At 34.1% G+C, this 23,542-nt stretch overlaps 2 protein-coding genes across 2 annotated transcripts; one reads left to right on the top strand and one right to left on the bottom strand.

Moving 5' to 3' along the window:
• Positions 1–75: 75 nt before the first annotated feature.
• On the bottom strand, positions 76–17,694 carry LOC130641702 (L-proline trans-4-hydroxylase-like). Its single transcript, XM_057448625.1, has 6 exons — positions 17,538–17,694; positions 3,226–3,446; positions 2,064–2,196; positions 1,339–1,514; positions 1,099–1,254; positions 76–707 (listed from the first exon to the last, which is right to left on the bottom strand). Exons 2-6 carry the CDS (start codon positions 3,436–3,438, stop codon positions 462–464), a joined length of 924 nt encoding a protein of 307 aa, XP_057304608.1. The 5' UTR covers positions 3,439–3,446; positions 17,538–17,694; the 3' UTR covers positions 76–461.
• LOC130642304 (uncharacterized protein K02A2.6-like) lies at positions 4,859–8,458 on the top strand. Its single transcript, XM_057449393.1, has one exon. The coding sequence runs from the start codon at positions 4,859–4,861 to the stop codon at positions 8,456–8,458; it is 3,600 nt and encodes a 1,199-aa protein (XP_057305376.1).
• Positions 17,695–23,542: the final 5,848 nt, after the last annotated feature.

Genomic DNA, 23,542 nt, shown 5'->3' with positions numbered 1-23,542 from the left:
GGTATAATATATTCACTAAAAAATTATATCGACACAACTAAAAAAGACCAGATAATTAATTTATGTAAATTATCAAAATATAGAAATATACACAAATCATTTTAAAAATTGCCTACGTAAAAAAAGATTTCATCAATTTAACGTTTCTATTTCTAAGTAAAATTTTATGTTAAAAATTATAAAAAAATAATATTTTTTTAACAATATTTAGAAAGATTAAACAACAAAACAAAAGACAACTATAAAAAATTGGCTAAATATAAAACTACAGCTCCTAAATAGAAGAGTATGGAAGTTGCTAAAACTGATTTACATTAATTTTTGAACTGGTGTTTACAGACTCTCTAGAAATATTAGCTACTGCTTATAAAATTTAAAAAGTATATTCTGCACTCCTCAAATTGTTTTATTAAGGCGAAAAAGATATGATCCAGTCTTTCAAACCTTTTGAACTCATATATTTATTTTACACGATCTTCTTGGCCATAACCTTCTCGCAGTGACTTGTCTTGACTATCCACCATAAATTTATAATCAGTGGCAAACTTCCCATGGAACGAAGCAATTTCAGAGTTTTTAATTTTCTGAAGATAGTAATAGTTTGGATGGTGGTGCTTATACACTGGGTCGTTTGCTCGTAGGTTATATGATGAAATTACAGCCCAGCGTCTGTCTTCACTCCAATTTTGATCGCTTGAATGTAGCACCTGCAAGAACAAAACAAAAAAAAAATAGGTTAAACTAAATTGTATTAAAACGTAACGTAATTTTGCTGTTTTTACACCTTTTGCAAATAATGTCTGATCATTGGCCATTGTTGCTTGAATTTAAGTAGAGAATTTCTGTGTTTCTGTGTTAAAGACATACCTATTTAGTGAACTTGATAAACTTAAATGATGTGGTCAATATTTTAGCTATACCACATCAAGAAAATATTAATATTAATAAATATGGTGTAAATAACTACAAGAGATTTTTTTTTCACACCATTTTTTTATTTAAAATTACACATTTCACTAAAACTGAGGTCATGGCCCAATTGGCAACAATCCTCTCCCTGTATGACACAGTCTCTGCGTCCAGCAACAAAAGCATTACATTGGAATGAAAAAACAATCCATCTCCTGGCTCCATTTCCACATATAAAAAACCATATTTATTCAAGATATGGAAAACTCGTTCTGGGTCTGCAGTAACTTGATTGTTTATGTTTATGTGGTCAATTCGTCCAAGCTTGTGTGACCCAGGAATGATCTATGAAAAAAAGTTCATGAAAAATAAACTTCACAAAATAACAAAAATAAACAAAAAATAGATACAATTTTTTTAACATTCAACCTTTAAGCAACCATTTTTTGAATTAACTTTATCCAGTGGCAACCATAATGTCGCTAAATCCGGACTTAAGCAGCCATTTTTGTACCAATAGCCATAATCTTGATGCCAGTTAAATGCCCCTCCACCACAAGGCTGCTTTAACACAAGTTTGGTGTGATAATGATACACTTCCCCACCTATAAAATTAACTCTTATTTGAATATGTGGATAAAAGCTAATTTCTTTAAAACATGCTAGTAGTGTCCTGATTGGACAAAATTACAGTCTGGAAATTGTTAAGCCTTATCACACCCTTTCAGGCAGTTCCACTCCCATTTTACAGATATTTTCTTTATTTTTTAATCGAATTGTCTCTCAAATTTCTTAATAAGGTCAAGTCAAAAGCTAAAAATCAAAAATAATTTTTTACACTTGAAATTTTACAACTAATGTTGTTTTAGAGAAAAATTGATCTGTAAAAGAGAAAACTGAAACTGTATGACACAATTCGATTGATGTGACAAATCTATTTTTTCACAAGGGATAAGGGCTAAAATTAAATAATTAATTAATTGAAGAATTAATTTACGAGTTAATCAGTTGCTCTTAAAAACGAAACTAATACACAAAATGACCAAAATCAGATTGATGTGTTTAGTTTCCATGAGGCAAAAAGAACACGCCCGAAAAAACACACTACCATAGAAATTGCATTAACAGTTTGAAACGGAAAATATGTAACAAACCTAAAAATTCTTCCATAGGATTCACTACTTTCTCACATCTTGAACAAGCACCAAACAGCCCATTGTCCCAGTTATTCCAAAGTACAAAATTGACTTTGTAACCTTCTTCATCAACGCGTGGTTGCAGGCGCTCCTAATGAAGAAGCATTTTCCAGTTATGTATACATATATAAAATGAAGTTCTTAACAGCAAAAACATAAGTATAGTTTTTTGAAGTAAAGATCACAAGATAAAAGTGCAATTAACAAGTGTTGTTTTTAAATCTTTCACAATTCTTAGTGATTTTTAAAATAAGAAAGTGGTCACATTTCTTACTTTGACGCATATTAGATGAATATTCTCCTATTTTTTCTTCGTAATTTTCTATTAATGAGAACATTGGCTTTACGTGAAACCATATACATTTAATTAAATGTCTATCTGTACCATAAGTAGTAAGAAAGTTGAATTGAAGACACTCTCCTCGTTTTGTAAAATACTTGCTATATATAAATTCCGCACTCTAAAATAGTAGCATTTATGTAGTACACAGAGCTAACTGACAGATAGTTATCATATTTTAAAATCTTCATCTATTGTGATAACATGGTCAAAGATTTTACAAGTGTTTTAAATTTTTGTAAAAAAAAAATAGATCCTTATCCTGCCATCTTTATTTCGATAGGTTTAACTTTTTTAAATGTGCATGACATAAATGTTTGAACAAAAGTGCAAGTGAGAATTAGTTTAAATTATTATGTAGCTGTAAAACAGGTTGGGAGAAAATTCAACATTGAATCACGACTCTGATTTCTCTCAAATTAAATAAAATGGTTTTATGTCTCAAATTTTTGAAAAATTATCGACATATGTCTGCACCTTTGAAATTTAAGCCACAAAATCAAAATTGTTTTATCTTTGGTTGTGTTTTACCTGTTGTTTACACAGGTTCTATGCCAAAGTCCTTAAGACATAAAAAAACACCTATATTATGGTTTAAAATAAAAATCTTATTCAAAATCTTAAACCACACTTACACAACAATGGGAACCAAGCTCAATGGTATCTTGGTATAAGTCATTTACTATGTGGGTGAAATTTTCTTGTGCACACAAAATTTCAGATTATTACTTATTCCGAATTGTAAGCTTCTGAAATAGCAAGGTTAAACATATTACTCACATGAACATTCGGGTCCATTGCGCATTTCTCTAAAGATTTTACTGTTTCTGATGAAAACAATTGCTTAACAATAATAAAACCATAATCCAACCATGCTTTTCTCATGTCATCATCCACATAAAAATCACCAGAAGGGCTTAACGTAAAAGTAACTTTTTCCCAAGGGAATGATTTGTCTTCTTGCTCAGATTTAGTAGCAGATATTAAGACCATTTTTAAACCTATAAATACAACATCGTAAAATCAAACAAGTTATACACAATCTGCAATCACATAATTTATGACTTAAGTAGGTTTTGCGAATCATTCTTTAAGGATACGGTAACCCCCTGAGACACATACTCAGTATATTTAAAATATCCCCTCTATAGAATGATGATAAAATATTTTCATAAAAAAAATGAAAAAGTTGAAAAAAAATTATATACAAAATTCACCCTTCCAGTTCATTTTTTCGTCGAAAAAAATATCATTGCAAAGCTCTTATTCAGCTCTAAAAAACTTTGCTTTTTTTACTCAAAACAACACGTGGTTCCAAAAATATAGCATATTTTGTGTCACAATAGCTGTTTTATGACAGATTTATCTATTTTTAAGCATGATAGATCAATAACTCGATATTTCCTCACTTTCTGCGTAAAAAAAAGCAAAGTTTTGTAGCCAAAGATATAATTGATGCAACAAACTTGTTTTCGTACAATTTTGACGAGATGGAGGGGAGTGTTCGACAAAAATATATACCGTTACGACTGAAAATTTTATTTCAAGAAAAAGCAAATCAAAGACCTTTGCTTTTACCTGCAAGAATCATGGTTACACCCACTTAAAAGTTATGAATAATTAATAACTCATGAATATTTTATCTAAAATTAAAGGAAAAGTGTTTTCGCAGAACTTTGGGTCTAGTTATTGTTAAACAGACAACAGGATAACATAACATAACAGGATAAAAACGAAAAAAATAAAGAAATAAATTAAAAAGGTATAGATGATAAATAATATGTTTTTATAAATTATTTAAGTGTAAATATTTCCTATTGTTATATATCCGCCATTTATGTTTACATTTTGTTCTATGCTATTGGTTATACTTTAAAACCATGTGTTTGTGTTTTCCGCGTATATCTTTATGAGATTTGTACATGTGAGATTATTATAAAGATGGCGGTCTAAGAAGTGTTATATACATTTTCTGTCTGTCTGTTTTTCCCCATCTTTCTGGAGTTATAATAAGTGGCGACGAGGATATATTACCGAAATGGCTACCTACGGAAAAATTGGAGAGTTTGATCCGGCAACGGAACTCTGGAACAATTACATCGAGAGAGTGAATCAGTTCTACATAGCAAATGACATTGCAGATGCCACCAAGAAGAGAGCAATCCTGCTGAGCTCATGTGGAGCCAAAGCCTACCAGCTGTTGAGAGGTTTGTCAAATAACGATCCTGCTTCCAAATCTTATGACCAGCTAGTACAATTAATGAAAGATCATTTATATCCCACTCCCAATTCGATAGCTGAGAGATTCAGATTCAACACTCGTGATAGGCAACCTTCTGAAACAATTTCCCAGTACTTGGCAGTTTTGCGTCGACTCAGTGAACATTGAGAGTATGGAGAAACACTGGACGACATGTTAAGAGATAGACTTGTTTGTGGTATTAAGGAGGAAAAAATACAACAAAAGCTCCTGAGTGAGAAAGACCTCACCTTAGCCAAAGCCCTACGAATTGCATGTTCTATGGAATCAGCAGCAAGCTACTCCAAAAGCATTCTCCAACATCAAGCGACAGGCAACATTTCAGAGAGTGTCCACGCTTTGGAGAGAGCCCGAGACAACCCAGGGAGGGATTGCTATCGATGTGGAGGGACAAAACATACAGCAGAGGCATGTCCATTCAAGGATGCTGAATGTTATTATTGCCACAAAAAAGGACACACCGTTAAAAAATGTCGTCAAAAGAAACGAAATGATGAGAAATCCAGACCACCCCGGAAACCAATAAACCAACTGGAGTCCGAACATGAAGGAAATGTTTACAACGAAACTGTTGAACAGTCCGATATCTTTAACCTGTATAAATTAGAAGGGAGCAGAGTTGAACCGCTTTTTGTAAATGTCAGTATTGAAGGAAAAACCATCAAGATGGAGGTCGATACCGGTGCATCGATGTCGGTGATAAGTGAAAAAACATTACGGAAATGCATTCCAGAGTTGACCATCCAGCCTAGTAACTTAAAGTTAAAAACTTTTACAGGGGAAATCATAACACCCTTGGGATCAGCTGCTGTAAACGTTGAACACCAAAAACAGAAATACACACTGTCATTGACTATCGTACCCGGGGAATCTCCTTCATTGTTAGGTCGAGATTGGCTAAAAGTAATCAAGTTAGATTGGCCCAGTTTGTTCCAGGTCAAGCATTCTAGCAATACCAATCTACAGCAAATATTAGTACAGCATGCCGCCGTGTTTACGGAAAGTATGGGATTGCTGAAGGACTTTAGAGTCCATATTCCTGTGGACTCCTCTGTCGCACCAAAGTTTTGCAAAGCACGACCAGTCCCGTATGCCTTAAAAGACAGGATCGACACTGAACTTGATAGACTTGTACAAGATGGCATATATGAACCAGTTGAATATTCAAGATGGGCAGCCCCTATCGTACCGGTAAAGAAAGAGGACGGTACTATCAGAATATGCGGCGATTACAAACAGACAATAAACCAGGCTGCACCTTGTGACTCTTATCCAATTCCACGAACTGAAGATCTTTTCGCCTCAATGTCAGGGGGTGAAAAGTTCACAAAGCTGGATTTGAGTCATGCATACCAGCAATTGGAGTTGGACGAGGAAACAAGAGAATACCTCACAATCAACACACACCGTGGCTTGTACCGCCCCACAAGACTTCAGTATGGAGTACATTCCGCCACCGGCATTTTTCAGAGGGAAATGGATAGGCGACTCCGCCATATACCACGTACCAAAGTGCGAGTAGACGATATTTTAATATCTGGTAAGGATGATGAGGAACATTTGAGAAATTTATCGTCAGTCCTGCAAGTGATTGAAAGCTCTGGATTGCGACTGAAGGAAGTCAAATGCGTATTTCTAGCAGAAGAGGTGACTTATCTGGGTTACAACATTACCAAGGAAGGAATATCGCCTTCACCAGAGAAGGTCAAAGCTATAAGGAATGCAGCCCCTCCAGAGAATGTTACACAGTTAAAGGCTTATCTCGGAATGCTCAACTATTATAATCGTTATCTACCAAACCTTTCTGCAATGATTGAACCACTGCATCGTCTGCTGAGGAAGGGGACAACCTTTCACTGGAAAACCGAACAAGAAAAAGCGTTTACCGAATCGAAAGCTCTACTATATAAAGCACCGTTGCTGACGCATTTTGACCCCCAACGTTCGATCCTTGTGTCCTGTGACGCCTCTCCTTATGGGATAGGTGCTGTTCTCGCCCATGTAATGGATGATGGTTCCGAGAAGCCCGTATGTTATATTTCACGGACTCTTTCTCCAGCAGAGAGGAATTATGCCCACATTGAGAAAGAGGGTTTAGCCATAGTATTCGCAGTCAAAAAGCTTCATCAATATCTTTATGGACAGTCTTTCAGAATTATAACTGATCACAAACCTCTTTTGGGACTATTCGGACAAAACAAACCAATTCCACCGCTTGCAGCTGCTCGTGTTCAGAGATGGGCCCTCCTGCTGTCTGCTTATAGCTACGTCTTGGAGTACAAACCAGGTGTCAATCACGCCAACGCTGACTGTCTAAGCCGCCTTCCACTTCAAGCAGACAGTTCTGATTACTCGAACAATGAAAGTGCAATTCACATGATGGACCTAGTGCAGGCACCACTAACCTCCGCTGATGTTAAGCTACATACAAGTCGTGACCCAGTCCTGAGCAAAGTGTTGGACTTGATATCCAACGGTTGGAAAGTAAACCGAGAAATAGAATTACAACCGTACTTTTCAAGGAAGGATCAACTCAGCATCGACAACCAATGCTTGCTGTGGGGTTCTCGTGTCATTATACCAAGCTCGTTACGACCACAACTGCTTGGACAACTTCACCAGTCTCACCCAGGGATCACTCGCATGAAAAGTTTGTCGAGAAGTTTTGTGTGGTGGCCAAAGATGGATTCTGAGATTGAGTTAACCGTCAAAAATTGCAAAACCTGTGAAATCCACCAAAAAATGCCAGCTGCAGCACCAATACATTCCTGGGAATACCCAAGCCAACCCTGGGAGCGGATCCACATGGATTATGCGGGACCGTTTTTGAACAAAATGTTTTTGATAGTTGTTGATGCTTTTTCAAAATGGGTGGAAGTAATAGTCATGAATAGCTCCACCTCCACTGCGACTATTGAGCAACTGCGCAAAATCTTTGCCACGCATGGCCTGCCTGGAGTTTGTGTTAGTGATAATGGACCGTGTTTCGCAAGCACTGAATTTGAGCAATTTATGAAACGAAATAACATCAGACACATTTTTTCTGCACCATACCATCCTGCTTCAAATGGACAAGCAGAGAGAACCGTCCAAACTGTGAAAAACAGTCTTAAAAAGATAGAATCGAATGGTCAATCCATTGAGACCAGAGTAAGCCGTTTGCTGTTCACGTACCGCATCACACCACACACCACCACGGGCAGGTCACCTGCAGAACTACTGTTCAATCGTCAATTAAGGAGTGCCCTCCATTTCGTTAAACCAGATCTGAAACAGACAGTCAAGGGGAAACAGATGGATTCTGAGAATCGAAGTCATCGATTGAAACCGCTGCGGCAATTTCTAGACCAAGAGGAGGTACTGATTAGAAATTTTGGTCAAGGACCACGGTGGGTGAGAGGAAACATTTCGAGAAAGAGAGGACCTGTGACATACGATGTTGAAGTGGGAGAGAAAATTGTTCAACGCCACATCGATCAAATGCGAGCTGCAACCGGCGAGAGATTAGCTGATTCAGCAATGGTAGAGACAGACCCACCTCTGGCTGTGCTACCACAGTTTGAACCGTCAGAAGTTGACGAAACCGTTACTGAAATCGAGCCAAGGGTCCAGTTACCTGTTCCTGAGACATCTGAGCCGTTTGAAGACGTTGCAGAAGATGTGAACAAGGACACCAATTCTCGACCTGAACGATCTCGCCGTTTACCAAAGCATTTCGAGGACTATGACTTGAACCGCATTGTATACGTTTAAACTGTGGACTATTGGTGGAGGATTGTTATATATCCGCCATTTATGTTTACATTTTGTTCTATGCTATTGGTTATACTTTAAAACCATGTGTTTGTGTTTTCCGCGTATATCTTTATGAGATTTGTACATGTGAGATTATTATAAAGATGGCGGTCTAAGAAGTGTTATATACATTTTCTGTCTGTCTGTTTTTCCCCATCTTTCTGGAGTTATAATACCTATGTTATATGTAGGGATGCAATTTTTTATTCGTTCTGCATAACTCTCTTTAATTATTATACAGATTAGATATATTTAAGGAATTTTAAACTTTGAGCACACTATTGAAAACACTAAAAGATAAAGAAGATTTTTCTTCATTTTATCACTCTTAACAATAAATATTTTTGATTCTTTTTTAAAAAATATCAGGAAATTATGCTAAAATGTTTTTGGCATAATTTCGGTAACCCCCTTCAGGGTCATTTTTTTTTAAAAAATATGCGTTGTACTAAACTCTGATCAAACTGATCAGAGTTTAGTACAATCTACAGAGAAAAAAAAGAATTTTATTTAAAATATTTGCTGGGTGGTGTTAGCAAGCTACAATATTGTTTTTCCTATCCAGTAATTATGTCACCATCAAGTCTTTTATTGACAGTTCTTCGATTCCTGATCAATGAAAACGAGCCTGATTTTATAGCTGAATTTCCTTGACATTTTTTTTCCTTGCACCAATTATCAGCTTGTTTCAACTGTTCCTATAATATTCTTTTAAGAGATATTTTTGCCTCTGCCATGTTGTTTGGATTGCTTAGTCTTCTTTTTCTACTTTCACTTGACCAAGGTGCTTTTAAGTGCATTGTGAATTTTCTTTGTGTATTCAACACTAAATTTCTCAAGTTAATGTCACACAACATTCTGACAGTTAAATTTCATATGCTTTTATATAGCATAAATAATTCTTAAAATAAATGAAACCATAGACAGATTATTAAAAGAGAAAGAGACACAACGCATTAATGTGCACTCGATGTGGACGTGACTGTATATTAAGTTGGTTGTCAGCAGAATTCATGTCTGGTTCTCGGTTCGTGTTCTCGATCTGTTGGTTCTGGTGAGTGGCGTTTTCTGAATAAGATTTACATGCGGCAATTACTTGGTCTTGGTGTGTTCGTCTCCTGTTCTGTTTAGCGTTATGAAACACTGATCTTTCATAGGGCACATTCTTTTGAAGTAAGAAGTGAGCATCCAGAGCTGCTAAGGCCTCCTCGTAGATAAAACTTAATAAAACATTTTAAGTAACCTGCTTTAAATCTCAGTATAAAAGTGGCTAGTATATAGACCTGTCCCTGCTTTGTTTTCCTTATCTTGGTTTTAATGCTTTTTTAAAACAGGATTTTACGCGCTTAATGAAAAAACACCCTTAAACGCCTGGCATATTTTTAACCCCCAATTCTTGCAATAAATTAACTAACTTGTTTTAAATTCCTGTATCTGGCACCTGCAAGCTAAAATCACCTTTGAACAAGTGACTAAAGAAATATTATAACTTAATAATATATTATGTTTGTGACAGGCATAGCGGATGGGTTCATTTTTCTTCAAAGTCACTGAAAAATGCATGTCTCAAAAGTTAATGGGTAAGTTTAACGTCACAACATGAATTCCTGCTGGATATTTTCAACATGACTGCACAAAGCCTAAATAGTCTATTCCCAGCTTAATAAGCCAATCCAAAGACTTTTTGACGTTTTTGGCAAATAATAAAAAAACCCATATATTTGGGCAATCAAAAAGAAGTTTGGTAGAATGTTCTTAGCTGATAAGATTGTTGCAACTATGCAACTAAACTGCAATAGACAGAAAAAACATGTTGATAGCCATGTTGGAAAGATTAATCACCGAAATAGCATAGTAGATTAATTTGACTATAATTTTTGGATTAGAGTTGACATGCTTAAAATGTTCGACCATTTTCAGCAAAAATGACCAACATATCTGAATTTACCATCAAAATAAACATGCAAATTTTTAAGTTTATACACTACTTCTGATGTTTTATGAAAAAATCAAATGCAGTGAAAATGTTAAAATAAATCCTGTATTATAATGCCACCCATTTCACTCAAAAGTTTCCAGTTTTCATTTTTAAAACTTGATGATGACCGTTTAAAAATACACAGCTGAAAAATTAATTTGAAATTCACATTAGCAAATAGTGTCAATATTTCATATATAGACCATCCTCTAAATCAAATTTCACAAAACTTTGTACTCTTTAGGGGTCATCTACAAATTTCGTATGACATTATATACGAATATATACAAATTTAATTCCTTATAATTCGTATAAAAATTGTATACAATTTGTATAGTGTTAATTAGTTATACGATTTTTAAAAGATCCTACACAAATTTTATAGGATTTTCATACAAATTTTATAGGATTTTCATACGAATTGTGATACAAATTATATTCTTACTTATACGAACTTTCATACGAACTTTCATACGAATTATTAAGATTTTCAATACAAATTGCGATACGAATTTTTAAACGAATGGTCATACCTATTAAATTTTCAATATAGTTTCTTCATAGAATTGAAATAAACATTAACAATTTCTAAATGCCGTTCTTATTACTTCAAATGATTAAAACTTACAGACAACCATCTCTAAACGCTGTTTGTGCGAATTTCGAAGGATTGGTACTTATTAACAAAATGATTCAAACTTTTAATGTGAAATTAAATAATTATCTCTTGCCGCTTTTCGTTCTTAAATTCTTAGAACACGATCTAACGAAGCTTTTCTATCAGCGTTCTTCATTCTTAAATTTTTAAAACGCGATCTAAAAAAGCATTTCTATCACCGCTTTTCGTTCATAAGCTTTTAAATCACGATCTAATGAAGATTTTCTATCGCCGTTGTTTGTTCTTAAACTTTATGTCATTTAATGAAGCTTTTCTATCGCCGTTCTTTGTTCTTAAATTTTTAAAACGCGATCTAAAAAAGCATTTCTATAGCCGCTCTTTGTTCTTAGACTTTAAAAATTTGATCTAACGAAGCTTTTTTATCGCCATTCTTCGTTCTTAAATAAATCAAGAATGTTTTGTTTATAACGCAAAGTTAATGACTTACAAGACTCACAAGATAATTAATAAGAACAAAAGATAAACAACTACCACCTCCAAGAAAAAGGTGTGAAACTTGAGCGTAAGCCTAGGCTCACATCTGGACTGTGCCGTATTTATATGAGATTTTTTTCTTACCCATGCGAATTTAATAAAAAAACATTTTCTTTTAAAAAAACCATACACATTTAATTATAAAAACTTAAATGAAAACTACACCCTAACCCTAATCCTAAAAACTTAAAAACGAATTTAATAAAATCTCTAATGAATTTTTTATAAAAACAAAAAACATACGCATCTAATTAAAAACTCACAATTTTTGTTTTAATTTAAAACTCATATGAATTTAATTTAAAACTCATACGAATTTAATTTAAAACATATTTAACTCATAGAAATTTAATTTACAACTCATAGGAATTTAATTTACAACTCATTCGAATTTAACTCATACGAATTTTTTTAAACTCATAAGAATTTAATTTAAAAATCATACGAATTTTATAAGATTTTAAAAAACTTTCATACAAATTTAATTACTGTATGGCAAAAGAAAATTTGTATAGCATATACGAATTTTTTAATACAAATTGCTACAAATTTTGTAGATGATCCCTTATTTGCGAATTGTGGAATCGAAATAGTGTATCTCGCATGCTAATCTTTTCTTTATTCTTTGAAGTTGAAATTGTATTTCACATTACCCTAACATGTCAAGACATTGTGTTGTTAGCAGTTACTCTAATGGTGATTACAAACTATGTGAATGTGATCCCCCTTACAGGTAAAGAAATAACTATTAGCTAGCTAAGTTTGTGAGTTATAGTCATGTCGCTTGTTCATGTAAACATAAACTTATACAAACTATGTCTTTTTACTTATGTAGGTTGTTTCCATTTCAAACCGAGAAAGAGGAAAAGGATTTAAGGGGAAAATGGTTACAGCTTATTGATCAATTGGACAGTGCCACTAACAACTGTTGAGTTCCGACAAACAGTCAAGAGTTTGTTCAGATTATGCAGTTTGTTTTTAATGTGGTTATATTTTTATTCTTATCGCTAAGAGTTTGTTCCAACTAGGGTAAATTACATGCAGTTGGTTGTTCTATTTGATTAAAAAGGTGATTTGACTTATAATAAACCTTTTCCACAACAGTCACATTCAACTTCCAGATCTTGAGAAACAGCAACATATGGTTTATGTATATTCATTATTAAACCAGCTTCCTATGTTTTCAAGTTCTTATGTTGTTTTGACATAGCTATGTAATTTTTCCGCGTGTTGCTCCATTGATATGCCATGCTTTAGGGTAAATGTGGTAATGTTTGTTTTGTAGTTCATTACTTCTGAAACAATATATATCAAAATTTTTATTGTTTTATTTTCTTCCAATGTTTGGATTGTTTTTGACCTAGTGAATATTCTGTAAAATTTTGAAGCAGTAATTCTACCAGCTCTTTGGTTGAACCAAGTTTCGTCTAACGATTGATTTATTGTTTTTTTCTTTACGACTTTTGCTTGTCTGTAATTTTGATGTATTTATTAAAACTTGCTACTTGATTGTTTTTTTAAAGTTTTTTGGCAGTTCCAATAATTTTGGACATTCAATGCTATTTATCTTATCAATGCGCTCCCTAGATAAGCTTCGCCTTCAACAACCTCCCACAAGCAAGAAGATCCATAAATATTATCTTTAATTATTTGGTAAAGCTCTTAGAGCAAAAGCCAACTTGGAGAAAATTCTTTAAATATTTTTGTCCTTGATTATTTTATTTTTACTGGCAGCATTCTTCATATACTGTGCTTTATCAAAATAAATATCCTGAATGCGAGTTGGTTTCAGATCAAACTTGCTTTCAGATGCCTCGTTCCAAGCACATAGTTGGCTTGTCAATGTTGGTTTTGTCGGGTTGTATCTCACAGAATGCTTGACGCGCAAGAGCATGCTACAATGTGATTACAAGTACCAGCCAGTCCAGCAGTGCAAGTGCAATAGGAAGACATGATTTCACCACCAGGAAGATTTTCTCTCTTTTTTTGTGACTGCCCAGACATGTTACGGTAAAAATAAAGGCTATACTGATAAGGTGATAAAGAAATTCCACAAAGTATCTGTAACATTTTCCCTGTTTATCATCACTTTGCAGTCTCTTAAAGGGAAACTACACGCAAAAATTATTTTTTGATATATTGTTACTAATACCATAAGAAAACAAATTCAACTAGTTTTACTGTTTCATATGACTTCAAAGTTCCAAGAATACAAACCTTACCCCCCCCAAAAAAAATACAGCTAGAAATCCCAACCCCCAATTCCGTAAAAAAAGACTGGGACAAACGTGATGTGTGACGTTGCAAAGTGCGGAAGACGCAATTTTATGCAGTGGCTGGTTTATTACAGCAACAAATTTGTAAATCGTTTATAGTTTTGATAAATGCTACTGGCAATTCCTCAATTTTATGCTAAATATGCCAAGTTGCTCAGCTTTCGGTTGTACAAGTCGCTCCAGGTTTAAAAAAGAGCTTAGTTTCCATAAGATACCTTCAGAAAAATCAAACAACAAACTTCATAAAAACTGGTTACAAGCGATTGAAAGGGAAGGGTTTTTACCCAAAGATGCTGGTTTTTACATCTGCTCAAAACACTTCACTGGCGATTGTTTCCAGAGAGGTATGATAGTAAGACAAAGTTCATCTGGATTTCTTGAATGCAAAAAATAAAGTATACTTTGTATTTGCATATATTGTATAATTTACGTTCACTTTTATTTTACTAATATTATTTCACTCGTTTGTTACCTTCTTCTATTTTTAAATATATAAATTTAGTATTTAAAGCTAAATTTTCGTCCTGCTCGCCACTTATGATTATCTTTTCCCGCAACTCATAGGCAAAGTTTTTTTGTTTTTGTTTTCAGCGAATATAAAATCTAATTTTTGACAGGGGGTAAACATATTACTTTGCTAGAGTGACCTAATGGGTGAACCGATGTCATCAACATTGTAAACATCAAACGAAAGTAAAGCACATCCTGGAAATAGTCTTCTTGTTCCTGGTGCTGTCCGACGAGTTTTGTATTTACTTCAGAGACTAAAAAACTTGTCCCTATTAGCCCCTGAATTGTTTCTCATTTAATATCACACAAAAGAATTCAAAAAAGGATGTTCTCCTTTGTCCATACAATTTCTTTTTTTCTAACCTCTTTTAAAATTATAACGGTTTATCAACGGGAGAGGGACAATGCATCAAAAGTGTATGAAAACATCAATTTTTTTTTTTGAAGACTGTTTGTTTATTTAAGAAATATTGTTGGTTGTCGTTGTTTTTTGACGAATAAAAAATATTTATTTTTGGTATATACTTATTGTTTGTTATTGTTTAATAAAAAAATAAGTTACAACAAATTGTAATGTCTCCTCTTCTTTTCAATGTGTTTTCTTGGAGGCCTCTCTCTGCGGTTTGCTACATGTCGCACTTTGCAACGTCATTTTTTTTACTATTTCCAGTCTTCTTGTTTTTACACGGTCCATTGAAAAAAGGAATATTTCAAGCTAAGAAATTGCTTGAGGTAAAAACTGACATAATTAAGTTTCACTTTTTTATATTTTGAAATATATTACCTATTTTTGACAATATATTAAAAAATAATTTTTGCGTGTAGTTCCCCTTTAAGAAAGTCTGGTTGCATTAATCCTATGTAATGTGCAATATCGACATAATCAACAGATGGCCAACTTAAAATGTTTTCCTCACTGTCGTTCCTTCACCCAATTATCTTTCAGCTCGAAAGGATCCAGAATCACTTTGTCTTTTACTATCAATTGTGTAGTGTATTCCTCCAATACAGACCTTTCGCGGATTTCAACTTCAACTTGGTCACAATAAAAGTAAGTCCTTTATGTAGATAACATTTGAGACATTAGATATAGGACAAATATAAAGTAATAAATTTTTTTAAAACTTTTTTAACAAATGTACCTTGCTGCCAATTCATCAATTCTACTCTCAGCGATCTTTCCCTACATGTGTAAAAAGGTTTTCAGAGCGTTGACACTCCACATTTTAAAAAAATCAAAAAACATTTCTTAAGTATGTTATTATTTTATTCATGGTAAAAACATGTGTTACCCCGAATGTTTGTTTACAATTTGCAGCACACTCGTGGTCTGTAGGGTTTAAATTGCAGAATATAGATAAACAAGACAGAATATTTAATTTGCTCCTATTTGTTCTGGCATAATTATTAGTTCTTATAAACATAGCAGCGAAGTTTGAGAGCACAGTCGGTTCCAAGTTTGTTTTGATTTGTTCATTTAAGATCAATCATCAATTAATCATTTATTTATTTTCCATTAGATAGTATGAACACAATAAAAATAATAAAAATTATTCATGCAAGCTTATCAAAATTACCTAATGAAGGGATAACCACCACAAGCAAAAGCTTAAAAAGTGTGATGGCTACCTGGAAAACATCACATGGGACAAAACCACAAAACAACTCAAGGTCAAGATAACATTTTGGCGAAGTAATCACAGGGATAAATTTAAATTTAGAGGGACTGTCAAAAACTGTTAGCATCAAGTCACAAAGCAACAATGGAGAGAAAAGAAAAGCACTGGCAATTCGAAAAGTGATAAGGTTTTATACAATTTCAGGGTTTAGAGTGGCTTATCAGAATATTTTTCCCTGAAATTTCAATGAATATAGATGTTTTTCCCTGGAAGACATCATGAAAAACACCCTTTTTTACCGAAGTCTATACACAAAGATACTATTTTTCCCTGAGTTGTCTGAACTACCTGTCCAATTGAAGGTCAAGATCCTGGATCATTCAACCATTGTTTGCTGAAGAATGTTTTATCCTTTATTTTTTACTACAATAATAGAATATTGTTATCAAAGATATAAGTTGATATATCTTACATTACATTTTGCAAAAGATAGATATGATGTAGAATAAAGCAAGTACAAGCAATAAAAATCATACATACACATGAAAATATAAAACAAATATATAAAAAATACTACTACACATTGTCTTGTCAAACTGGAAAGGATATCTTTACAAAGAAATACGCAGCAAAAAACATATTTATATAGGAGAAAAAAACTTCCCTGAGTTTTCCCTGACTTAGAAAAAAGTTCCCTGAGTTTTCCAGGTTCTTTGTGGCGCCGTAGATTAGTGGTTATAGCTCTGGTACTCTGTGTGGGACACCGGGGTTTAATTCCTCTTGACGGCGATTCAACATGGGAGAGTGAATGTTACCATAGCCCTGGGTTAACCCAAGCCATGTGAGGGAAATTGGGGAGATGGCTCCATGTGTGGGCCGTTGGATGTTGCCGGGGGTTGTCTAGTAGAGTGCGGGCCCTAATTGGGTCTGCGTAGCTTAAAAATGAGCATTAAATACAATAGGACTCTCCATCTAAGCCATGGCCCTCTTGGAAATAATAGACAGGGTATATCCCTCGATATTAGTGAGGCTAGCCATGTAAAATATGTACATATATCTATCTTCTCCCTGAGTTTTTCCAAAAAGGTACTTTTTCCTGGTTTTCCAGGGTCACTCTGAACCCTGAAGTTTATGAAGAATTGTTTTCATTGTAATTGTATTTTTATTAGAAATTTTAAAGGGTAAAGGATTTTAAATATTGTTCCAAGAATTAATTGCAAGAAATTTAATGGATTTTTTACCAAAGGAGAAGTAATTTATTTTGAGTATGAGCTCTTCAAATTGAAATATTTATAATTTGGTAGCTAGCTACACACAAATAAAGTCAAATAATGTGGATGGGAAAGGAGGCATTTAAAAGTAAGTTCAAATGTGCTTCGCGCACTGAATATTTACAACTTACTCACGATGAGTATTCAATAAAGGCTTTGGTTACTACGTATAAAGAAATTTCTCACGACACTAAAATATGAATACAATACGAAATATTTCCAAAAATTACCTTGATTTCCTTTCGTTTCGTTCCTTATCCTTTTTTGGGGTATGTTGTTGTTTACAAAACATTTCGCGCCGTAAGTTGTGCTTGATTACCAGTAAGCGAGGCAATTCCGCGAAATAATACACGGACCATTTCGTCTTTCTTCTTTGTCAAGGGCCGTTTCTCGGCCATGTTGGATTTCTTTTACGCTGCCTGCTCGTGAAGTCAGGACACCGAAAACATGGTCCATTCCAAAGTTTGGTATAGTCATCCCCGTAACTACGGTCCTGGCTCTAGAAAGTGGTAAGAATATGCTTTATCTGTACATTTAAAGTTATGTGAGTTAAGTTAATTATATGCAATCAAAATAATGAGTGGTTCTAGAAGTTATTCTATCCCCATTATTATGCGGACGACGACGTGTTGATTACAAATGAGTTGGCTAATATGCGAGTAAATTAAACTGTTAAATCGATATTTAAGTTTATGTTGTGCTCTTCAGTAGTGTCAACTTTCAATGTACAATGTCTATGTTCTTTAGTGTTAGCTATTCGGCGATTCGGTTCAGCTTTGTCAGTCAGGGAAATCCTCTTAATTAAGCTGTACAGCTTAATTTGGATGTCAGCTTAATTAGGATGTATGATACAGTCTAATTAGGTGTTTTACAGCTTAGTTAAGATGTACAAAACTTTGCTCGTCTAAAACACACATTAAACTGAGTTTTAGCATCTATCTAGCTAAACTGAATAAATCCAATATTTAAGTGCATATAAACATCTCCAATACATTAGTTTTTTCGTAGCACCACGGAGTTCCGCCAAATTTAAAATTTTAAAATATCCGCTTAATTAGGATGTATCATGTGATGTGACATCCTAACTAAGATGCAATACAGCTTAAATAGACTATCGCTAACAATAAACCATATGTTTATAGTCCTTATCTTTTGAACCCGGGGTGCTGGAAATACCGTTCTTTTTTATAATATAATGGTCAAACTGACGATGAAAGAGCCGTAGCAGTGATTCTGCTAAAATTTACATTTTTCGAGAAATCAGGGAAAAACTTTTTCTGTCTCCTAATTTAGATGTATGTCACCTAATTAAGCTGTATAATTAAGAGGATTTCCCTGACTGTTTGTTGCCGTAGTGATGATTGACATACCTTGTTGTTGTACCTTGTTGTAGGCTTTCGAAGAAAGTCTTCAGGATTAGCAGTTGTGTGCCAGTCCTGACATTTTGCTTAATTGACGAATCACATTTATGCTACATCCACCATTTTTAAAATTTCACAGGGTGAAAACGAACCTAGTTCGTAGGGGGAAGAATGCTAAAAAATGTGGAAATGGAAGAATAGTTAACAAAAGGTAACCACAATAAAAATATGTCTGGAAATGATGCTTAGGGGCCTTCAAAAAATTCTTTCAGGCCCCGTTAGTGGGATATCGCTGCTAAGGCCAAAGGAAGTCGTACCTCAGTTTACCGTCAGCCGCCCGCATGTATATTTACCACCCCATGAAAAATTTCATTGTTTAAAAAAATTCCATTATTCTCTTCACTTTCCCTCCAGAGAATGAAAATATGAAGTAATGACTCAAAGAATATCTTAATAAACCCCTCTGACATGCTTCACACATCACCACACAATCATCACTGAGGATTTCAAACAACAACTTGAATCACCGCACATGTCGTCATGCTTTAAAATAAATAAATAAAAAAATAATTAAATATTCAATATACATAAATGATGAACATATTCATCACAGTTCCACAAAGAAAGAAATGAAATATACTCAATGCATCCTATTCCGAAAAAGCTATTACGTAATTTCGATTGATGTCGCAATCGATCGAAAGTGTTCTTTTTTTGTTTTGAATGTAATGTAATATGTTAATTTAAATTTCGAAGGGCCTTTGTTCCAATGCGTGCCATACAAAGTCATGCGATCAAGCCTTGCCTCATTTAGATATATGTCCCAGTTTCCAGAGGTTGTCTTTTGGCGCTGTAGTACTGGTTCGGGCTCCGAGGGTTTCGGGTTCAAGCTAGCTAGGAGGAGGGGCAAAATAATGAATAATGAAAATTTCCTGCATGGTAGAGATACAGACGACGGTAAACTGCAATACAAATTCCTTCGGCCTAAGGGGGAAGGGGGTTTGGAATTTTAAAAAAAATCTGCTTGGTATTTAGAAATTTTAAAAACACACCCCTGAGCCTTCCAAAATTTATCCAAATATGTGTATTTCACGGACGAAAATCCGCTGAAAGAGGGGGGAGGGGTCTGAATCTTGTGGTAATATCCCACAAACGGGGCCCGAAAAAAATTTGCGAAGGCCCTTTAGCTATCTAGGTTTTGCTCCAAAAAATTATCTTTGCTCAAACTTTCTAACATTGTTCTTAGAACTCCAAAATGTGTCTAGCTCTGCACTCTCTTAACCTAAAATACAGAAACTTTTCACCTCCAAAAAAATTCTGACGTCAAATCGAATATTGATCAAACTGATGTGGGGATCAACTCTTGTCCTTTGTCTATTTTCATTGTCATGTGTCTTAGCTGAACAAAAGTAGCCATATAGTGTAGCTATACCATCCTGATTGCATGATTACCTAAAAAACAGCTCTAATGACGATCTGCTCACCGCATAATATAGGTTTGTTTGGTATTTAATAAATGATTAGAAAGATAACAATAGTTTAAAATGTCATACCCCCACTGTACAAACATTTTCTCAGGTGTCCCTAGCAATGTTTAGGCTGTCTGTTAGGTAAAGTTCACATGTTTCGGTGTACGTGAAATGGTAATATGGTATATCATGTCATAGCCAGCCATTGTTGTCAGTGAAAAGAGAAAGTTGCCCAGACAGGTGAAATCACGGAATTAAGACGTTCACGAAATTGTATACATTTTAATATGATTGTTTTTAAACCCTCTTTGTTAAAGAAACATGATTTAACAACAAAGCTAATATATTAAGTTACTCCCTTTGTTAAAATACAAAATACGATGCTACCAAAATAAAAGCTGTATATTAGCATTCAAAGTATAAGACAGCATAGTTATACTGTGTTATACTTTGAGCTTTTTTAGACATATAACTTAAAGGAAGCATACTATATATAAAGAACAGGATTTATCCATGGGCCACTAACTAGTAATAATTGTACTGAAACAGCATAAATAAAAGTATTACCCATCTTTTTCGGAGTTTAGTTGTTCACCAAGTCATCTTTGTCCAGGCCAAGTTTCACATACTTTGCTTTGCAGGACTTAAGTGATTATGACAAAAGTCTTTGCATTGGCTGATTAGGCTAAGAATACACTATTTAGGCTATCTGCAGTTGTGGTAAAAATATCCCAAAGGAAGCATAACATACAACATGCTTTCTTTGATCAAAACAAACTAAATGCTATATCTAAAAGTTTTTTTCTAATACCAAACATTCTTTTACCAAACTTTGATTGTGCAGATTATTATGATTATGACTCTACAGTCTCTGTGTTATCATGGAGATAATAGCTTACGTAAAATTAGCTAGCTAGCTATATTCTAAATTTTGCATAAGAATGAAATATTACATATCAAGCCAGTCGGAACAACGAATTAGAAGTAATGATGTAAACATTTTTTAAAAAGTGAATGGTATTCCTCATCAGATTTTCCTGACTGCTAAAATGTTGTTAGCCTTGTTAGTGTCAACTACTTTCCCTGCTGTAGCTTTTGTTTATATCTTTGCCACAGTTTCCCTTCACAATTGCGACATCCCAATTGTATTTTAATTTACACGTTGTTGGGTAACTTATTCCCTCATGAACCCTTTGTTTTTTGTGTTCTTGTGTTGGTTTTGATTTGTATATATTTTGTTGCATTGTGTTACTCTTTTTTATTCACAATACAGTTGCTTTGTGAATTTTGTTAATTTTTATGTTGAAAGTTTCTTTCACTTTCTATGTTGTATTTAGCTTATTGGGCATAGGCATTTCTTTAACTTTCTATACTGTATGCGTCTGTGATTGCTGAGTGCTAACGTCAATTAAAAGGCTGTGTTTGTAAGTCTTCTTTCTACAATGAAAACATTTGCACTGTGTGAAGATAGGGTTTAGTTTGTATTGGTTTCAGAATAAAATGTTATGTACAGCCCTTTGTTTTAAGCCACATTTACATGTAAAAAAGCCTTAATTACCCTTCAGGATATTTTTAGGATAGCTGTAAATGATTCTAGGTCAGTAAGCTGATACAAAGACTTTTTTTTAGTCCTGTAAGTCAAATTACACAAAACTTTGCACTCTTTGCATAGTAACATTGTGGAATCTGCTAACAACTGTTTCAGATATATAGAACATGATTTTGACACTTTTTGCTAATGTGAATTTCAAATTACTTTTTCAGCCGTGTATGTTCAAACGGTCATGGTTTAATCCGCAAATATGGTCTGAATATATGTCGTCAATGTTTTAGAGAATATGCACCAGACATTGGATTTAAAAAGGTTAGTTTTGTTTGCTTTTCTTTTTTGAAACTTCAAAACCTGTGCACAATAATTGAGTTGGGTAAAAAACGCATCCTCTAGACAAATCATTTTTATATTAATTAACCATAATTGACCAGTGCCCTAGGTTTCTACTGCTGAAACATAAGAAGTAATTTTTAGTTGAAGATTGGTAGCTTTTTGTTTTAATTACCACATACATACACATTAAAAGGTCTGTTGATTAAATTTTGTTTCTTTAATTAAATTTTAATTAAAACTTGTTTCTTTAATTTTTAGTTCAAGTAAAAAGATGACGTCTTGTGAATGAGCCAGTTGTTTCGTGGATAAATAAACACTGCTTCGTACTAACATGTGTATTCTGTGTATCTGCTGTATACCCTTGTTATGCTAAGGTCCTTACAATGCAGTTATATGTAAAGTTTAGGCGGCTGGTCAATTTTTGCAATAATTGCAATAATAGAAGTAGCGCTAATAACTCTAATCAGGCTAGTCATTATTCTTATTTATTATTTTCTTATTATTCTCTATTGATCTAAGCAATAGATCTTTTGTCTTACTTTAATTCCCAGCCTGATATTCTTATAAAAGAAAAACCGTTTATATCGGTACGATTCAGGAGATTGCTTACCTTCTATTTTTTTTACGCGCTTTGCCTGCTTGCTGTACGATCTGGGCGTTTGCGTGAACTTCAACCTCGATTACAGGGAATTTAGCATTATTTTGATAACGAGAATAAAATGCGTACTTGTGGATGTTTCTTCTTTCCTAATTTCATGTTTATTTGTTTTTCGAGTGACGTACGCGTTCCATCCTCGTATTAAAGAATGCCATTAGTACCTGAAACAAGGTTGCGTGAATTTTAAGTCTGGCCTCGCGAGTGTTTGAGCTTTTTGTGTTTACTCACGTGGTCGCGATGATCAACGCTGCCGTTGGTGTCTAGCCCCGGAAGGCAGTTCTTCACTGACCAGAATAAAAAGCGCTTGCCGAGTCAAAATTGTAAATAACCAAAACAGTCTGTGGGTATTCCTAAGATACTAAAACTGAAAACCCACAACTTTTTCGTGTGGAAAGTAGCAAAACAAGTTATTACTTATCTTCAGTACCTGTTACAAGCTCATCTTCAATACATACTATAATTTAAAACACAATAAGGGGTCAACGATCGCTTGGTTATAAACCTGGAACAGAAAAGCTTCTGAACATGTCTTAACTTTCTACCGCTCGTTCAGACAGAAGTGGAAATTGCCAGCGTTGCGCGGAACTCTCTGAAGTGGAAGACGATAAATGGACTTACTTTTCTCGTTTTTACATAAGTTTGAAGTGTTCATTTCCGGCTTTTTTAAAATCACTTAAAAATATAGTAAATATAGTGCTAAGCTTTCTTGACCAAATTTGATTATAAAGTTGACAATATTTACCACATCATATAATTTATTCGGAGAAACTTTCGCGAGAGAAACTCTCGCGAGTCCAAAAACTCGAGAAACCTTTTGGAAAAATTTTTGCGAATAAATTAAAAAATCCGAAATTGGAAAGTT

The sequence above is a fragment of the Hydractinia symbiolongicarpus genome, chromosome 4 (assembly GCF_029227915.1).
Source record: "Hydractinia symbiolongicarpus strain clone_291-10 chromosome 4, HSymV2.1, whole genome shotgun sequence".
NCBI lineage: Eukaryota > Metazoa > Cnidaria > Hydrozoa > Anthoathecata > Hydractiniidae > Hydractinia > Hydractinia symbiolongicarpus.
This window is presented reverse-complemented; position numbering and strand designations above follow the sequence as displayed.

Coding starts and splice junctions, on each gene's coding strand:
- LOC130641702 (XM_057448625.1), bottom strand. CDS start 3,438: ATGGTCTTAATATCTGCTACTAAATCTGAGCAAGAAGACAAATCATTC. Junction 1,255..1,338: donor CAAAAAATGGTTGCTTAAAG/GTTGAATGTTAA, acceptor TTTTTTTCATAG/ATCATTCCTGGGTCACACAA. Junction 708..1,098: donor GATTGTTTTTTCATTCCAAT/GTAATGCTTTTG, acceptor TTGTTCTTGCAG/GTGCTACATTCAAGCGATCA.
- LOC130642304 (XM_057449393.1), top strand. CDS start 4,859: ATGTTAAGAGATAGACTTGTTTGTGGTATTAAGGAGGAAAAAATACAA.